Genomic DNA, 15,522 nt, shown 5'->3' with positions numbered 1-15,522 from the left:
TTTTTTTTGTAGTGAGAACAATCAACAACGTCCCCAGTGATGTTGTAGAGTCCCCATCACTGGAGTAGGTTATCAAGACGTGACTGGACAGGGTGCTAGATAATCTCATCTAGGCTTGCTTTCCCATGGCAGGTTGGACCCAATGATCTTCTGAGGTCCTTTCTAACTTTGCCTGTTCTGTGGTTCTGTGAATAAATCAGGCAGTGGGGTGAATTACCATTTCCAGTTAGTCAGGTGCTATCAAAGGGTACATAAATCAGTCCTCTGACTTCTCGCAGCTTTTTAGAAAAGCAAGTAGAACCCACAAAGAGTGTGTGAGACTTGAGGCTTGGAAATGTCATTTTTATGTACCTTTCCAAATAGTTTCAAGTGCTTCTCCAGAATACAAAAGGATATTTCTTGATTTCTGCAGAGGGAGAAAAACTCACCCCCAAGAGCGGATACTCTGCAGAAATCAAGAAATATCCTTTTGTATTCTGGAGAAGCACTTGAAACTATTTGGAAAGGTACATAAAAATGACATTTCCAAGCCTCAAGTCTCACACACTCTTTGTGGGTTCTACTTGCTTTTCTAAAAAGCTGCGAGAAGTCAGAGGACTGATTTATGTACCCTTTGATAGCACCTGACTAACTGGAAATGGTAATTCACCCCACTGCCTGATTTATTCACAGAACCACAGAACAGGCAAAGTTAGAAAGGACCTCAGAAGATCATTGGGTCCAACCTGCCATGGGAAAGCAAGCCTAGATGAGATTATCTAGCACCCTGTCCAGTCACGTCTTGATAACCTACTCCAGTGATGGGGACTCTACAACATCACTGGGGACGTTGTTGATTGTTCTCACTACAAAAAAAAAAAAAATTATTTCCTGTATTAAGATGAAACTTCTCCCTGGTGCATCCATTGCCCCTCATCCTCTCCATATGGCTCCTTGTGAAGACAGAGCCTTTTCCCAATCTGTAGCTGCCCTTTAAGTACTAGAAAACTGTGATGAAGTCTTCCCTGAGCTTTCTCTTCTCCAAGGTGAAAAGACCTAACTCCCTCAGTGTCTCCTCTTAGAACAGGTTCTCCAGCAGTTTTATCATCTTCATGGCCCTTCTTTGGGCCTTCTATTCACATATGAGAAAGTCACCAAACACCAGATGATGCACAGCCATGTTCTCTCGCATCTTTCCTTGCAGTTCCTTGTCATCTAACTCGGGAAAGCAATAGGAAGACTGTTTACGCAAAGCCTGCAAGGTACAGAAAACAAATACAACCTGAAGGACACGTTAAGGTGGTAAGGAACTGAGTCAAAGTACAAGTTACAGAAAGCAAAACCAGTTCAACAGGTTTTGACAGGAGTTCAGTATTCAATGTGAACAGCTTACAAATTCTATGCAGATGGATGGAAGTGCAGAAGGCAAAAAAAAACCCCACCACTCAGGACACACAGAAGCCATAGATGGTGGCAGCTACATATCAGAAGAGTTCCAAATAAAATACCCCATATTAGAGAAGCTTACACAAGGCAAAGGATGCTCGGTCCCTCTAGTCCAAGTGAAAAGAGCATCAGTAACTTCAAAAAGTCTTATGGACCTTACATTTAGTACTTCAGGTATAGTGCATTCAAATATTAAGTAACAACTTCGAAGTGGAAAAAGTATATATAGGAAGTTGCTAATGTGAGCCTTGTTTTAGCCTGTAAAGCATTAGCTTTCCTGAAGGCTTTTCCTATATTAAGCCTCCTGCAAGTCTCCTATATTAAGAGGCTTAGTACCATGCTTCCTAATAATGTGACATAAATATAGTTTGTGACTTAGACTGTCATAATTCCGCGGGTTAATTTTATAAGTAGGAATGCAAACACTCTCCTAAAGGGATTAAAAATCAAGCTGGTTGCCACAGCTTACTGAACAGAATGTTCTCAAAGAAGTCTCTAGTGCAAATGAAGACCTGTGGATCAAGGGCAGTTAAACTTGGAGAGCACTTTAAATCCCAAATGAGACACCATTACACTGTGGTGCACAGCCTGAGTTCAAGAAAACGGGGGCTTGCAACCCACAGCAGGACAGGGAGCCTGGAAAAGCAACAAGGAGTACCGTTTACCAGGAAGACAAGTTTCCTGGGAACACCTGGCCAACTTCCGTATGTGAGCTACAAAAAAGACATTCTTCTGCAAACTACTATTTTCCTGGATTTTGCTGCTTTCCTCTCAAAACACTTAGTTCTTCCTGAACTGTAAGTTCTAGCAAAATGCAGATAACTACTGAGTGATAGAGAACACGTGACATTCCTGACCATTACCCATAAGATACTGTAAAGCAAGTCAAACACTATCATTCACATCATGCTCTTCGCCCATCCCATATGGCTGCATTTCTTGTTCTCCTTCAACGCAACCTTCAGAGAATCTCTGAGGCTCGAAGGGACCTCTTGAGATCTAGTCCAACTCTTCCCGCCCCCACAAGCAACCTTTTACCCCATTCCTTCTGAGTGGGGCAAGAGCTTTCTGTAACATCACTTGCATGCCTTAGATCATCACAACCAAAGACTCCTGAGAGGACGCAGAGCTACTCAAACCCTGGAAGAGTCCAAATGCTAGCAACAGGGTTCATAATACCCTCTTCAAGAAGCTTACTGGGGCAACGAAAGAACACGATCCGCTTTGTTCAACCTAGGAAGCCCTAAAATGAAAGTAGAAGGGACATGGACTGAACCCTTTAAATGCCCTAAGGAAGGAGGTAGAGGCAGTGAGTTCTGTTTAAGCATCTCCATAAATGAAGATAAATAGCCCATAATTAGAACATAAGCTGTCTCAATGTCTCATACCTGTTTCAACAGATTCCTAAGTGGGTGTTAATGTAAATACAAAACTAGGACAATTTACATACAATAACGCTCCCCTCGGTGCGGCATTGCTTAACCATTTGCTAGGCCAGAGGACAAAACCATGTTTTCAGAAAGCATTATGCAGTACCTTTTACATTTAAAAGCTCACATACTCATATTAAAATTAACACCTGTCATCCTTAAAAGGCAGAAATAAATGAAGAATTTCCAGATGAACAAGAGAAAATCATTTCTCAAGTCTCACAGGGCAGGGGGGAACCTAGTCGAGAGGCAGCAACCTCTACTCTCTTTAGACATTAGGGATTGAAACAATAGGTCATCAAGAAGCTTTCCACAGAAATCTTGACATTTTTTTTGCTATTTCAGCAGTTTCCACTACACTCCCTCCCTCTCTCCAGCACAGAAAAGATAATTTTTAACCCAGAATTAATTCCTTACTCAAATTTAATCACATGGCCGCATAGGTAATACTGACCCTCCAATTTTACTGAAGCTAGCTCAAATTAAAGTGGTAATTGCACCTTTCTAACCAGTCTGTCCTACTGCTATGAAATGCAGATCCCCCTCCCCCCCACCCAAAACGATCCTTGAATATCTACATGCAAGTACTACCATCAGCTGGTTTAGAGCAAGGCCTTCCTTGAGAAGACAGGGACACTAAAAATGTAACACTGGGTATTGTCAGGCAGCCAGTCTCTGGAACAATGCTGTCTTCAAATTTCTAAATGACACATTGCTCCATTAGCAAGGATTGGAAAAAATTAACATCAGTCATCTCAACTACCAACCTGTTTACTCTTTCCCAATACAGCATCATCAAGGATTTTGACAAGTTACACAAAGATGTCACATTTTTCAGTAGTATCATAGGCAAATTTTATGCAGAACTGGAGTTTAGACGCAGCAGAAACTTAACACTGATTACACACATGTATTTTGCTCTTACACTTGCAACAGCGTTGAAAGTCTGGCTAGCCCCAAAACAGTGGAAAAAAAGCCAAAAACGTCACTCTGTTTGATTATACATAAGCCTGAGGAATAACTAGCAACCCATCTCTCCATACATTTTTGCAAGAATACTCAATTCAATAAACAAAAATAGTAGAGCAGACAAGTTAAAAACTGGACAAAACCTGTAAGGAACACTGCTCATTTCATGACAGGACTACTATGCAGTATGTTCCAGCACAAAAAGAAAATAGAACATGGCATAGAAAACACAGAAAGGCATTAACAGTCAAAAAAGGTGTTCTTTATCAAGCAATGAGGAAAGCTCACTTCTTGATCATCACTAAGTAGTAGTAATTTCAAGCTAAAATTAATTATTTGCAGAGACCAGAAATAACTTTTGCTAACCTTCAGCTGACCTAGAATTTCAAGACACTGACTCTTCCTTTTGTACACAGATCTAGCCAGTGACATTTTTCAACTCTGAGACCAGACTGCGGCCCAACACACCCTCTGGGTCTGTACCTGGTGGTCACTTCCACTGTTTCAGTACTTACAGCCATTAAGAACTCTAATAAAGCACGTAACACTAACAGCAAAAAGGTAACCAGTACCACTTGTAATCAGTCTGCTAGCAATGCCACGTGTTGGTTGAAGCTCAGTTGTTCACAGGATCATGTCACATTCTGCGTATTGCACTCCTCACCGATTTCATTAGCAGGAAAGCTGCAAACAGAAACTCAGTGCAAACTTCTGAGCCTCATGTCTGGGAGCACTGGCCACAGAGTTCTTGATCACGGGTCAGAACCACAGGAGTCTTCTCAGCATGTCAGCACCCCAGCACTCCTTGCTTACTTCTAGTGGTCCCTTACCAATTGTGTTTCAGAAGAGTGTTGTCTCCTTCTTCAAGAAAGCTGAATATACTGTATTTCCTCCTGAAGGAGACCTAGAGGTGGACTGGAGAGGCATAAAGTTTGATTCTCTTTCCAGGTGCATATGATATTATACTCCAGTCTTTGCAACACTGTCTGTATACTATACCAATATATTTTAATTCGAAAAATAAGCCTGTCTAAACCTGTGCTCTACTAACGCTGTTAGGCTGTCTTACAGTTAGACTGCTTTACACATCTCCTTCTCATAACCATGAAATAAGCTGGCTATTTGCCCAAAATCAAGATCTTTCTTCAAACACATCTCCAAGATATGATGTCCATGTGCACACTCACACTGTGGGTACAAATTCTTGAAACAAGGTGATCTTTTCATGCTTTCAAAGTAATCCAATGGGTATTCTCCCATTGCCTGTTGCCATATCAATGTACAGACAAAAAGTGCATCTTGCAGTAAATGACATCATCATCCTCAAGCAATAGAGGTTGCAATAACATCTTATTCATGCAGCTGCTGTAACAGGAAAATTTGGCAAGAATTTGGTCGAGAGTAGAAAAACTGCAAGAAGAGGGCAGAACCCTCTGTCAAACCGAATGTCAGTGATCACAGCGTAACTGCCATCAGAAGCTGAAAACAAGCCAGTGAACACTTCTAACCAGCCACCTACAAAAATGACAAATCACATCACACAAAGACCTTCAGAATACCAAGCATTCCACTCAGAACAACAAAACAATCTTCCCCAACTCCCCACCAGGTTTGCTCACCCTCAGGGTCAGTATTTGCATAATGTATCACTGGCTTTCCCCCATCTTGTCTATTATCCTGCACTGACACAGAATTTCAAACATTACCATCTTTTGCCTGTCAACTCATCCTACAGGAACAAGGCTCACAAAAGTGGACCAAGGGACACCAGCACATTCCAGACAGCAGGTGTCCAAGGTAAAGGAAGAACATATTCAAGTACACGTGTAATAAACATCCCCCTGGGAAACGAGATCATCATCATCATCATCAAGAGATAGTATTCAAGATCAGCCCCCTTAAGTCTTCCAAAGCAAGTAAATCTGAAATCATACCTATGAACACACTGGGCTCTGCTCAAATCAGTGTGACATAATAAATAAGGTACATTTACAACCATTATAATTACACCTGTAATCACCACAAAATCAGAACTGTAATTTGAAATGTTCTACTGAGCAAGATGTGTTTCCTAAAGCATGTTTTGCCTGTCCATTGGTTCACAATTTTCTCCAGTTCTTTATCAAAAGCAGCATTCTTAATTTCTACTCAAAAGGTTTTGAGAAATCTAACAAGCTGAAATGGAAATCTTTGTTACTTGCCCCAGAAAAGAAAAAGCTCTTGCATTCAGTGTAGGTCTAAAGCCAGTGTCTGCTGAGGCTGGAAAGTGGCAGACGAGCAGGAAATGCAGTCACACTCTTGTACCAACAATAGCAAAATACAGCATTACTGATTGTATTTGACATAAAATGTGAAAACAAAACAGGTTTCACTTAGTCTCATACTCACAAGCACCAGAAAGCATTTGGCACCCAAAAAGTCTGTCCAGCCATCAGGCAAACCACAAGGATGTTCAAGCTGTCCACGCAGCAGGGGGCCATTACACCTGGCCCAACAACCAGCATTAGGAGGTCCAGGATGTCAGGTTCTCGCATCTCCTGGTCCCTTCCTCTGCTGGCAAGGGCATGCAGATTTTACAGGTTACAGATAGGCCTTTTCATGCCCTTTTGTAGCTGACAGCGATATCTACCTCTGTCCTGTACCACCTCCATGACTCACCAGGATTTGTTCACTGTGCTCTGCCTCCTAACGGTATACCCCAACTGAATGCAAACGTGCTGGGGTCTTGATGACTAGCTGCTAATCTGGGAGTTTTTAAACACAGGTCATTCCAACAGCCCTTCCTGCTGCGTGTGGTGCCTCCACATCTAGATGTGCCATTCACATCCATGCAGCCCTTCTACTGCAGTTCCCTACAGCCGTGCCAAGGAAAACACGCATGCCCACAGCACCATTGCAGCAGAAGGAAAATTGGCCGGAGCAAAAGGGCAACACTTCTTCCCCCCATCCCCCCCGCGTCTGCATAAGCCATCTGAAAGAACGTACAAAGCTATGGCTTAAAGGCTTCTGCACCACTCAGCACTGCCAACACCGCAGGTATGGCATTTTTTTGACAAATCATGCTATTCATTTTATTAAGAGGGATCTCATACTCCAGCAGATCGCTGCATCTACATATGAATCTCAAACATTTTTAGTTCAGTCAATCACAGACTTTTCACACGTTCTCAGAGAAGATCAGAAGCACGCCCTGAGCAAGGGCAACAGACAGCCAGGCAAAAATCCCAAACAAAAACCTCTCTAAAATAACTAATTCTACAAATTCTGAATAAATCAAGGAAACACCCGATAAGACAAAAGAAGATCTCACAGAGAGGTAACAAGAACGAAGCGAAATAAATTTATCACATCAGGAGTGTTCTCTTTTAGAGAAGTAGGTGGAAATTTAAATGAGCTTCAGATCAGTTTGTGCAGGAGAAGACAGAGCTTCTCAAATAAAGAGCTAGGAAAACCAGTGCTGCCCACAGCTAAAAGGGCCTAGAACATGCTCATTACCCACAGAGTCATTCTCAGTTCAAAGATACAAAAAAGCAAAGGATTAGCAAGTAACAGACCAGATTTTTCCCAATGATCAATGTACCCTCCCTAGCAACAAGTAGGTGAACAAAAGACCATATTAATATTCTGGCATTGAAATCCTTCCCCCCACCACCCCCACCCCCGAAAAGTAAATATGATAAATCTTTTTTCCCTTGCAAACACTGCCAACAACTGGTAAAAATTACTTTAACTGCTCTTGCTGATGGGGATCCGATCACATCTGCCACGTGTGCCAAAAAGATTTGACCTGAAGAGCCTTCAGATGAGTGCCACGTGCACCACAGGGAGTAACTTAATTATCACATATAAAATCTTTCTCAAGGCACATTTATCATTATAAACTAAATAGGCTTAAATGCTTGGAAGATACAGCATCCCTAAAGTTATCATCCCTCAAAACTAAGTTGATTTCTTACAAATAAGGGTTATAAGCAGCACTCCACAGTACCCAATCGTCAAACTGCTGCGTGACAACTACTGGCTTTGGGCTGCTCTCTTCTTGCATCACATACAATATTCCTTCAGAAACCACCATCCAAACAGCAAACCCCTAGTCTCTGAATTGAATTCTGTGCAAACAGCTGTTTCTCTCCTGCTGGCCTGCCTTTCATTACTATTTCCAGTGAGTCATAAAATAAGTATTCAGAGTGAGGCAGAAATGGTGGTACTCCACCACTGTCCTCCCCCCACCTCTCTCCACCCACTTCTTCAGAAAAATATAGTTCTGAATGTGCATTCCAAGACACTTCCAGTCCAGACAGCCACTCCCTGCCAGCAGCATGAGATCATCAACGAAACAGTACAGGAACTGTAGAGAAATAAGTCCTCAAGTCCAAACAGGAGCTGACAAGAAGCCCCAGATGAAGTGGCGAGAGCTAAACAACAGCCACTTCAACTCACAACTACTGATAATAAAATACTATTTTAAAATATTCATGGATTAGAATCTAACATGGGACTTGCATCCTATCTGTCAGAAGCAGGAAGAAAATAAAAAACAAAACCAACAAAACCACACACACACAAAAAACCCCAAAACAGCCCAACAACCAACCCAAAAAACAGTACCTGACCAAATTTACAAGTGAGAATAAAATGGAAATACAAGGAAATGAAGAAAAAAGTTTTGATTAGCCTGGAATAAGAAGAGGAATCATTTTTATGCCACGTGAGAGTAAATTATACTATGTCAATTCTGACCCACTCACCTCATCTAGAGGCATCACTTTTGGCGGCAATTATAGAAGTCATTTTCAACCAAATTCCAGTTCCTGTAATGCTGTGACTTGAATTATACATGAAGATATCAGGACTCCTCACATACAAACACATACTTCAACTTATGAATAAGCTTATTTCTCTCTTGATTCTGCAACTGGAAAAGTCAAATCATACTTGAGTATTATAAATGCTTTTAAAAAAGAAGAAAAGTTTAAAAGGCCTCATTCTACAGTTAGAAAAACAAAAGAACTCCAAAAAAAGAGTTATATGTCTGAAACGAAACATGGGCATGCCAGTCAGTCGTCATTCAGAAGCCCCAGATTGCCTCCCATCTACGTCTGAAGACCTCACCAATAAGAGGAACACTTTCTTAGACTGTACTGCAAGCTACTGACTGAATTACTGCAGATGCTTTCTGAACATAACTAATTACATCTTTAGATCTTTTCCAGCATGCAATACTGGCCAACAATTATTAGAAGGGACCATTATGATCTGATGGATTAAATATAGATGCAGGCACATATTTTGCACAAGGCAAAAGAGCTTTCACATGTCGTAACTACAGAGTATGTTTCATATCAGGCCTCAACAGTTTAAGATCTACTGCACTATCCTCTCTTTCTGTTATTCACAAAGTTGCAGTAAATTCCTATGCTTCTGAAGTAATACAATTAATTGCTAATAAATCATTGAAGGATGCTAAAGTGTATCTGGGCTGCGTACACTCTGGACATTAGAATATGAATGCAGATAGAAGTATCTTTAAAAGTTAAAGAAACCCCATCCCACAAAGTCAGGTTTGCCTAAGTCTGGGAAAGCAAAAAAGAAAACAAACAAAAAGCAGGAAAAAAATAACGAGCTCAGAGATAAACCTAAAACAATCCTCACCTTTCTTATTATGTGAGGGACTCCACAGTTACTGATATTTACAGCAAAACAAAGCAAAACAACAACAACAAAAATTCTTTAACTGCAGCTCCAGTTCACACACTCAGGACTGTGACACTCTGGGCTGTGCTCCACAGGCTACTGTTACCACTCCATCCTCAGAATCCTCCAAGAGGTAGTGCACTAATTCTGCAGCTTCAAAACACACAGGAAACTTACCTTATCTAATTTGAAGATTAATTTAAGCAAAATTTAAATAAACAAGTTGTGTGCAGAATATTTTATCTGAGACACACTGAGAACTGTAAGAAAGTAAGTGAAAAAGACTAATTCTGCTTTCTCAAACTACCTTACTGGCACCCAGCTTTCTTTTGTAGCCTTGTTCTTAACAGAGGCTCATAAGAGACAGACTTTAACTTAACTCCCTCATTTTTTCCAAGTTCGGGTTAATAAAAGAATAGAACCAATGCAATTTATCACCTTTCTGAAAAAACCTCTGGTTTGCAATGAAGCAGCCTCTTGAGATTAATTCTGTATACAAGACCAACTATCACATCTTCACAAGCAGATTCAAGCTGTTGCGTACTATTTTAAGTATTTTATCTTCAAACAGGAGCTCCTTCAACAGCTGCTATCTACACCCTTACAGAAACTGGTGAACCAGCTTTACAGTTATTCACAGAATAAGCTTTACAGAGCTTCTCATCTAAGCCTAACTCTAGATGTGTTCAATCTGTCCAGAAAGTGGTATCCTCTACAACTCTTTCCTTTCACTCTTCCAAGCACCCTACACCTCTGAAGACAAAGAAACCTGTTTAAGCAGACCTTGGATGACTATTCTAAATTCCAAGAGACAAAGATATCAATCCAAACACTTTCAAACAAAAAGTGGGAAACGCAGAAAGATGAAGACCAGATTTTTTTTCTTCAAACATTAGGTTTCTTCTAGGAAACAAAACTTCACTGAGTCACCTGGCAAACAATTTAGGTTTATTTTTGGCATGAAGACATGCACAAGTCATCCCAGTCAAAAAAAACTGTTCCCCACTTTAAAGATAGAGAGCATGCATGGGAGAGATGGGAGGTAATTCTTACAGAAAAACAATCAATGGGAAAGACCCTTCAGACTTTACCACACAGGACAAAATACAAATTTCTCTCAATGTTACCATCAGTTTACACTAAGACATCTTCCAGTCTGTTAGAAAGAAAGAGGTTGCCACAAAATCACAGACAGTACACTTCAATCCTGAACAGATTAAATCAGCAATAAAGATCAAGCAGCATCCTCTTCTTGCTCAATAGGGAGCATCTTCTACAAGAAACCCCAAAAATGGTCACTTGGTCAGATTCCATCTCTGATGCATACGAGAAGAAACACAGTGCTCGGGCACAATGGAAGTCACACAGTTATTGGAAGACATACAATCTGGGCACTAAAATGCTCACACCGTGCTAGGCCGTAACTGAGAATGAAAATATTTTGTACTATCCCAAATGGAAAAGCATGGTACCATCACCCTGCAAAGCCAGGTAAGAAAACAGCCAACCACATTCTAGTTTCCAACTTGGAGAACCTAAAATATTCCAGAGTGAAAGACAAAGCTTGAAAAAGCCTTTGCCAAACTGATTAAATGCTCATTTCATCATGAAAATGCCAAAATATGCCAACATAGAGCTCAGGTAGGAAAAAAGACAATCACACCACACAGATGAAGAATATTATAGTGCACCAGCCTGACTTCTAGACAAGGACGACAAAAAGTTCTCTCAGGTTGCTTCTATTCCAGGCAAGCATACCCTTACCCTTTTGTGAGCACAACATGTCACAACACAACAGAGCAGTACTTACAGTTTAACATCCACTGCCACAGCTTTTCTCTTTAGACTACTCTGATTTGGAGACAGCAAAAATAAACCCCAAAACCCAGAAAACCACCAACCAAATAGGAAACACCAAACTTGAAGTATGAAACAACACTTATTCAATACAGCCATTCTTATTCAAGGAAGAGGTATCTGGTCCAAGCACAGTACAGGAGTCCCTCTATTCACAAACTTCATTTTAGCTCCAATTTTCATTTCAACATCTTTCACAGTCTTGAGCAACTTAGTTGCACACTCTGTCTGGCTCTCTCCAACTAGCAAGCATGCCTGTTTCACAAGATTGTTGCACATCGGTGGTCGAAGTCAAAAATCTGCTAAATAACAATAGAACAGCAGTGACAGCTCAAGAAAAAAACAAACCAGGCTGGAATACAGTTAAATAAGTACAAGTTATTGATAGTCCTCTGATAATGCCTCTGATGTATGCTCCTTAGCAGACAGGTAATCCAAACAACTTCAGTAAATACTCAAAGCTACTGCACATGTGCTGTTACATCAGACAGTTCAGAAATCCAGACTTTTCTGGATTTTTCATTTCAGTATGAAATTAGGTGTTAGCCGATTTTCACCATACCTTCTTCTTTCAGCATTCACTTCTGTTTCTAGGTTCCGTATCCATTGCTTGGTTAAAGGGATAGCAAGCCCCTGACAATGCCGATGCAATGCAAATCAGCATGCTATTACTCACATAATTTTAGGGGCCTTTACATTATTAAAAAAAAAAAACTGAATATAAACTACAGTGTCTAAACGTGATAGCATAATGTAATATAATATGTTTACAGGGGAGAGGAGGAGGGGGCATTCTTCAGCTGTCTCACACCCTGCCAGCCCTAAGCACACATGGGTTGAGGGTTGGAAAAGGTGTATTTGAAGCTCTTCAAGCTCTTCACTTAACAAGTGCATGCTCTGACTGCCAAGGTGGATAGGAGGAAGGCTGTAACACCATCACTTGCATTGTGAGGGATGCAGCTGTTGCTTCATTCTTCACAAAGCACACTGGCAGTGTTATCTGAAACACTGGACGACTCATCCAGAGACAACACAGTGAAAACATCTTGTTTCTGACAAGGTGTGGCAAAATCAAATGCCCAGCTGCTCAGCCTCATCAGTATCAAGGCAATACTCACAGGCTGAGATAAGATGGACAAGAAACTTGAGAGTCAAAGATGATTTATCTGAAGAGTAAGACCCCATGATTAAGCAAGAGCCTAATAAAAATATTAAAACTGTCGCGGTGTTAAACATTTTTGTGTGGATTTTTTTGCAAATCTGGATGTCGAATTGAACAGAGAACAGGAATCTCAGAAAGCATTGACTCTGAGGCCAATGACAGAGTCACAAGTGATAGACCTGGGGCTCCTTCAAGCACAGACAGTGACTACAGCACAACTCGCCTCCCCCTGTGGCCCAGCATTTGCTCCTAAAGACTTTGGATTCAAAGGGAAGGAATGATTTTGCTTTATAGTCAGATCTTTCTCACTACTTCAAACCTCATCCAAATCCATATGGACAGAAAATTATCATCTCCTAAGAACTAAGCAGCTTCTGTGAATCTATAGTAGTGACAATTGTTATGAAGCACCTGAAAGACTATAGCATCAACTGAGTGCTCCCTTCCCCTTCGAAAATATACAATATATTCTTGATAAGGCAGCATAAACTATTAAAATCCTGGAGTCAAATCCTTCTTTATACTCTGACAGCACCGAACTCATACAAACTCAGCATTTCCTCCACAGTAAAATCACTGCAGCGGAACATGTCTGTCTTGCTGGGGAAGGCTTACACAAATTTATCCAAAATTCATCACCCAGCCAGTGGAAGACAAGGTTTTCTGGCTCTTAATCCATATCATCTTTTGAATGACAAGGGCAGACTGAAGTATTTGGTGAGCCATGACAAAACATGCCGTTGACCATTTCGAACGTTTTTATGCATGGTCTGTACTTTTCTACTGCTCCAGATCTTCTGTGGCACATACATTGGCTAGTTTGCCTAGATCTTTGCGGGAACAAGGAAAGTCTGAGCTCACAATCCATTTCCTCACTAATTACAAAATGTTCACAATCCATCTCCTGACTAATTACAAAATGCAAACTGAAACACTAGCCTTACTTTCAGAAGTGCTGGGGGCAGGGGGAGTCACCAAAACAAACATTACCTTGCCCCTTTTTCTCTAATCTTGTTCTTGAAAACCTGTCTTTGGTCTCAATCTCAGCTTCAAAAACCATTTTAAGTTACAGTAAAAAATTCAATTTAGACAAAGGCATGAAAAAAACCAAGTGTCATGAAGGGAAGCAGAAGAAAACTGGTCTGTCTCGTTCCTATTCTCCACGTACAGCATATAGGATTGAATGTTAGCAAAAAGATTTTAAAAACACCAACAGTAAGACTTCATGCATCCATTTTTAATGTTCGTTCCTTTTCCTTTAATAGCAGATATATAGCATCTTCTGATCATACTTTCTGAAGAATTGTCTGAATGAAGAACTACAGCATGCCTACATGCTTTTAAACACAGAGATGACAAAAGCTACACACACGGTGGAGGACAGCAGTAAGATCAAAATTATTTCAACACATTAAACAAAGATCGGGGAAAAAACAAATTAGGCAGCATCAAGTGAAAGGTAACACACTCAGGAAAATACAACAGACTAAGTACAGGACGCGGAACAAATTTCAGCAGTACACCTTCAAGGAAAAGGGTTGCAAGACAACAGAACTCTACCACATCATACCGTTATGAAAATGTAGATACCATGCCACAATGTGCAATACTGGCCTATCTATCAGGGTACACAAAACAATCCCTGTGCTCTTGCAAGTATGCATGTAAACAGCCCTGCTGGAAAGCCTCTCTCTGCTTTGGCAGCACACTTTCAGAAAGATAGGAAGTGAGTGAAGTCAGAACAATCCAAGGAAGAGTACTACAGATCTGTTAAACAGGACCCACAGAGAAATATGAAAGAATAGGGTTTTCAGTCTAAGAAGGTAAGTGCAAGGGAAATACACAGTTACAATTTAAGTTTGTAGAAGGCTGCAGTTATGAGAAAGAGAATAACCTCTTCTTCATGTTCACTGAGAAGCAGCGAGGTAAAACTGCAGCAAGACATACTCATGTTGGATGACAGGGAGAACCCATCCAGCACTAGGAATACTGGAGCACTAGAGGTGCGGAGTCCTTGTCAAAAAAAAATCTTTAAGAACATATCTGATACGCACATCAGAGGTTGGTTGTTTCGGTGGGCTTTGTTTGTTTGGATTTTTTTTTAAGATTAATCCATTTAAGCCACTAAGAAACACAGACGAGAGGTAAGCTGCATCCAAATTACTCCCCTTACCAAATCTCACAACCTCTTTTAAAGCATCAGCAGTTTCAAAACCACTTATTCTTACCTCTTTGCTTCCTCCAGATGACAAAGGTATTCATAGGCTACATTCTGGCGTCGCCTTTCATCCATTTCCTCTGCTGTTAATCTCTCGTTATCCAACACAGCTGCAAATAGTCAAAACGCATTCTCAGGTTGTTGGAAGACTGAATGTAACTGAACAGGTACCCCAAAAGTCAGATCCAAACATTGCCACAGAAACTCATCACAGGTTTTGAGTCAGAAAAACAAGAGACCAAATATAGCTGTTCTTTACATGCAAGAGAAGAGACCTGGTTTCCTTATTCTTCCTTCCCTGTCACTTAAACTTGTCATCTTTCCTCTTTCTGACCTCAATCTGTGATCCAACTTCTTCCACCTTCCAATTTCTTAGAAACTGTCCTTCATTTTCTTGTTTTCTTCTAGCTTTGCCTTTTCCTCAAAAGCACATCAGTGACCACGCGTCCCTCCATCTATCCTCCAACTCTGGAAGTCCAAGACTAATGACAGACAACATACATTCACATCGTATAACCCCTTCTGTATCTTTACAGTTCGTGTCTATAAAAAGAGGGAAGTGCTACTCCCAGTCCTCAAGTGGAAGGGAATCGTTCAGATCCACCTGCCTGTCATCTTCAGATCAAGCTGAGGGGTATGTGCCTAAATCTTCCAGATTCTGTGTGTTTAAAGCCTCACTGACAAAGCCTGCTCCTTCCACTCTTACTGTTAAGTATCTCAATACAACGGTCTCACGTCAAAAAAAAACCAAAAAAAAAAAAAAAAAA

The 15,522-nt window shown here is 40.7% G+C and overlaps 1 protein-coding gene across 1 annotated transcript in view; it reads right to left on the bottom strand.

Moving 5' to 3' along the window:
- Positions 1-14,896, bottom strand: part of IQGAP1 (IQ motif containing GTPase activating protein 1) — a 66,857-nt gene extending 51,961 nt beyond the window's left edge. Inside the window, exon 1 of the mRNA XM_026855847.1 lies at positions 14,766-14,896. Within this exon, the coding sequence (XP_026711648.1) occupies positions 14,766-14,830 (65 nt within the window). The 5' untranslated portion in view covers positions 14,831-14,896. The remainder of the gene's footprint in view (positions 1-14,765) is intronic.
- Positions 14,897-15,522: the final 626 nt, after the last annotated feature.

The sequence above is a fragment of the Athene cunicularia genome (genome assembly GCF_003259725.1).
Source record: "Athene cunicularia isolate RWA chromosome 10 unlocalized genomic scaffold, athCun1 chr10_part1, whole genome shotgun sequence".
Classification (NCBI taxonomy): Eukaryota; Metazoa; Chordata; class Aves; order Strigiformes; family Strigidae; genus Athene; species Athene cunicularia.
This window is presented reverse-complemented; position numbering and strand designations above follow the sequence as displayed.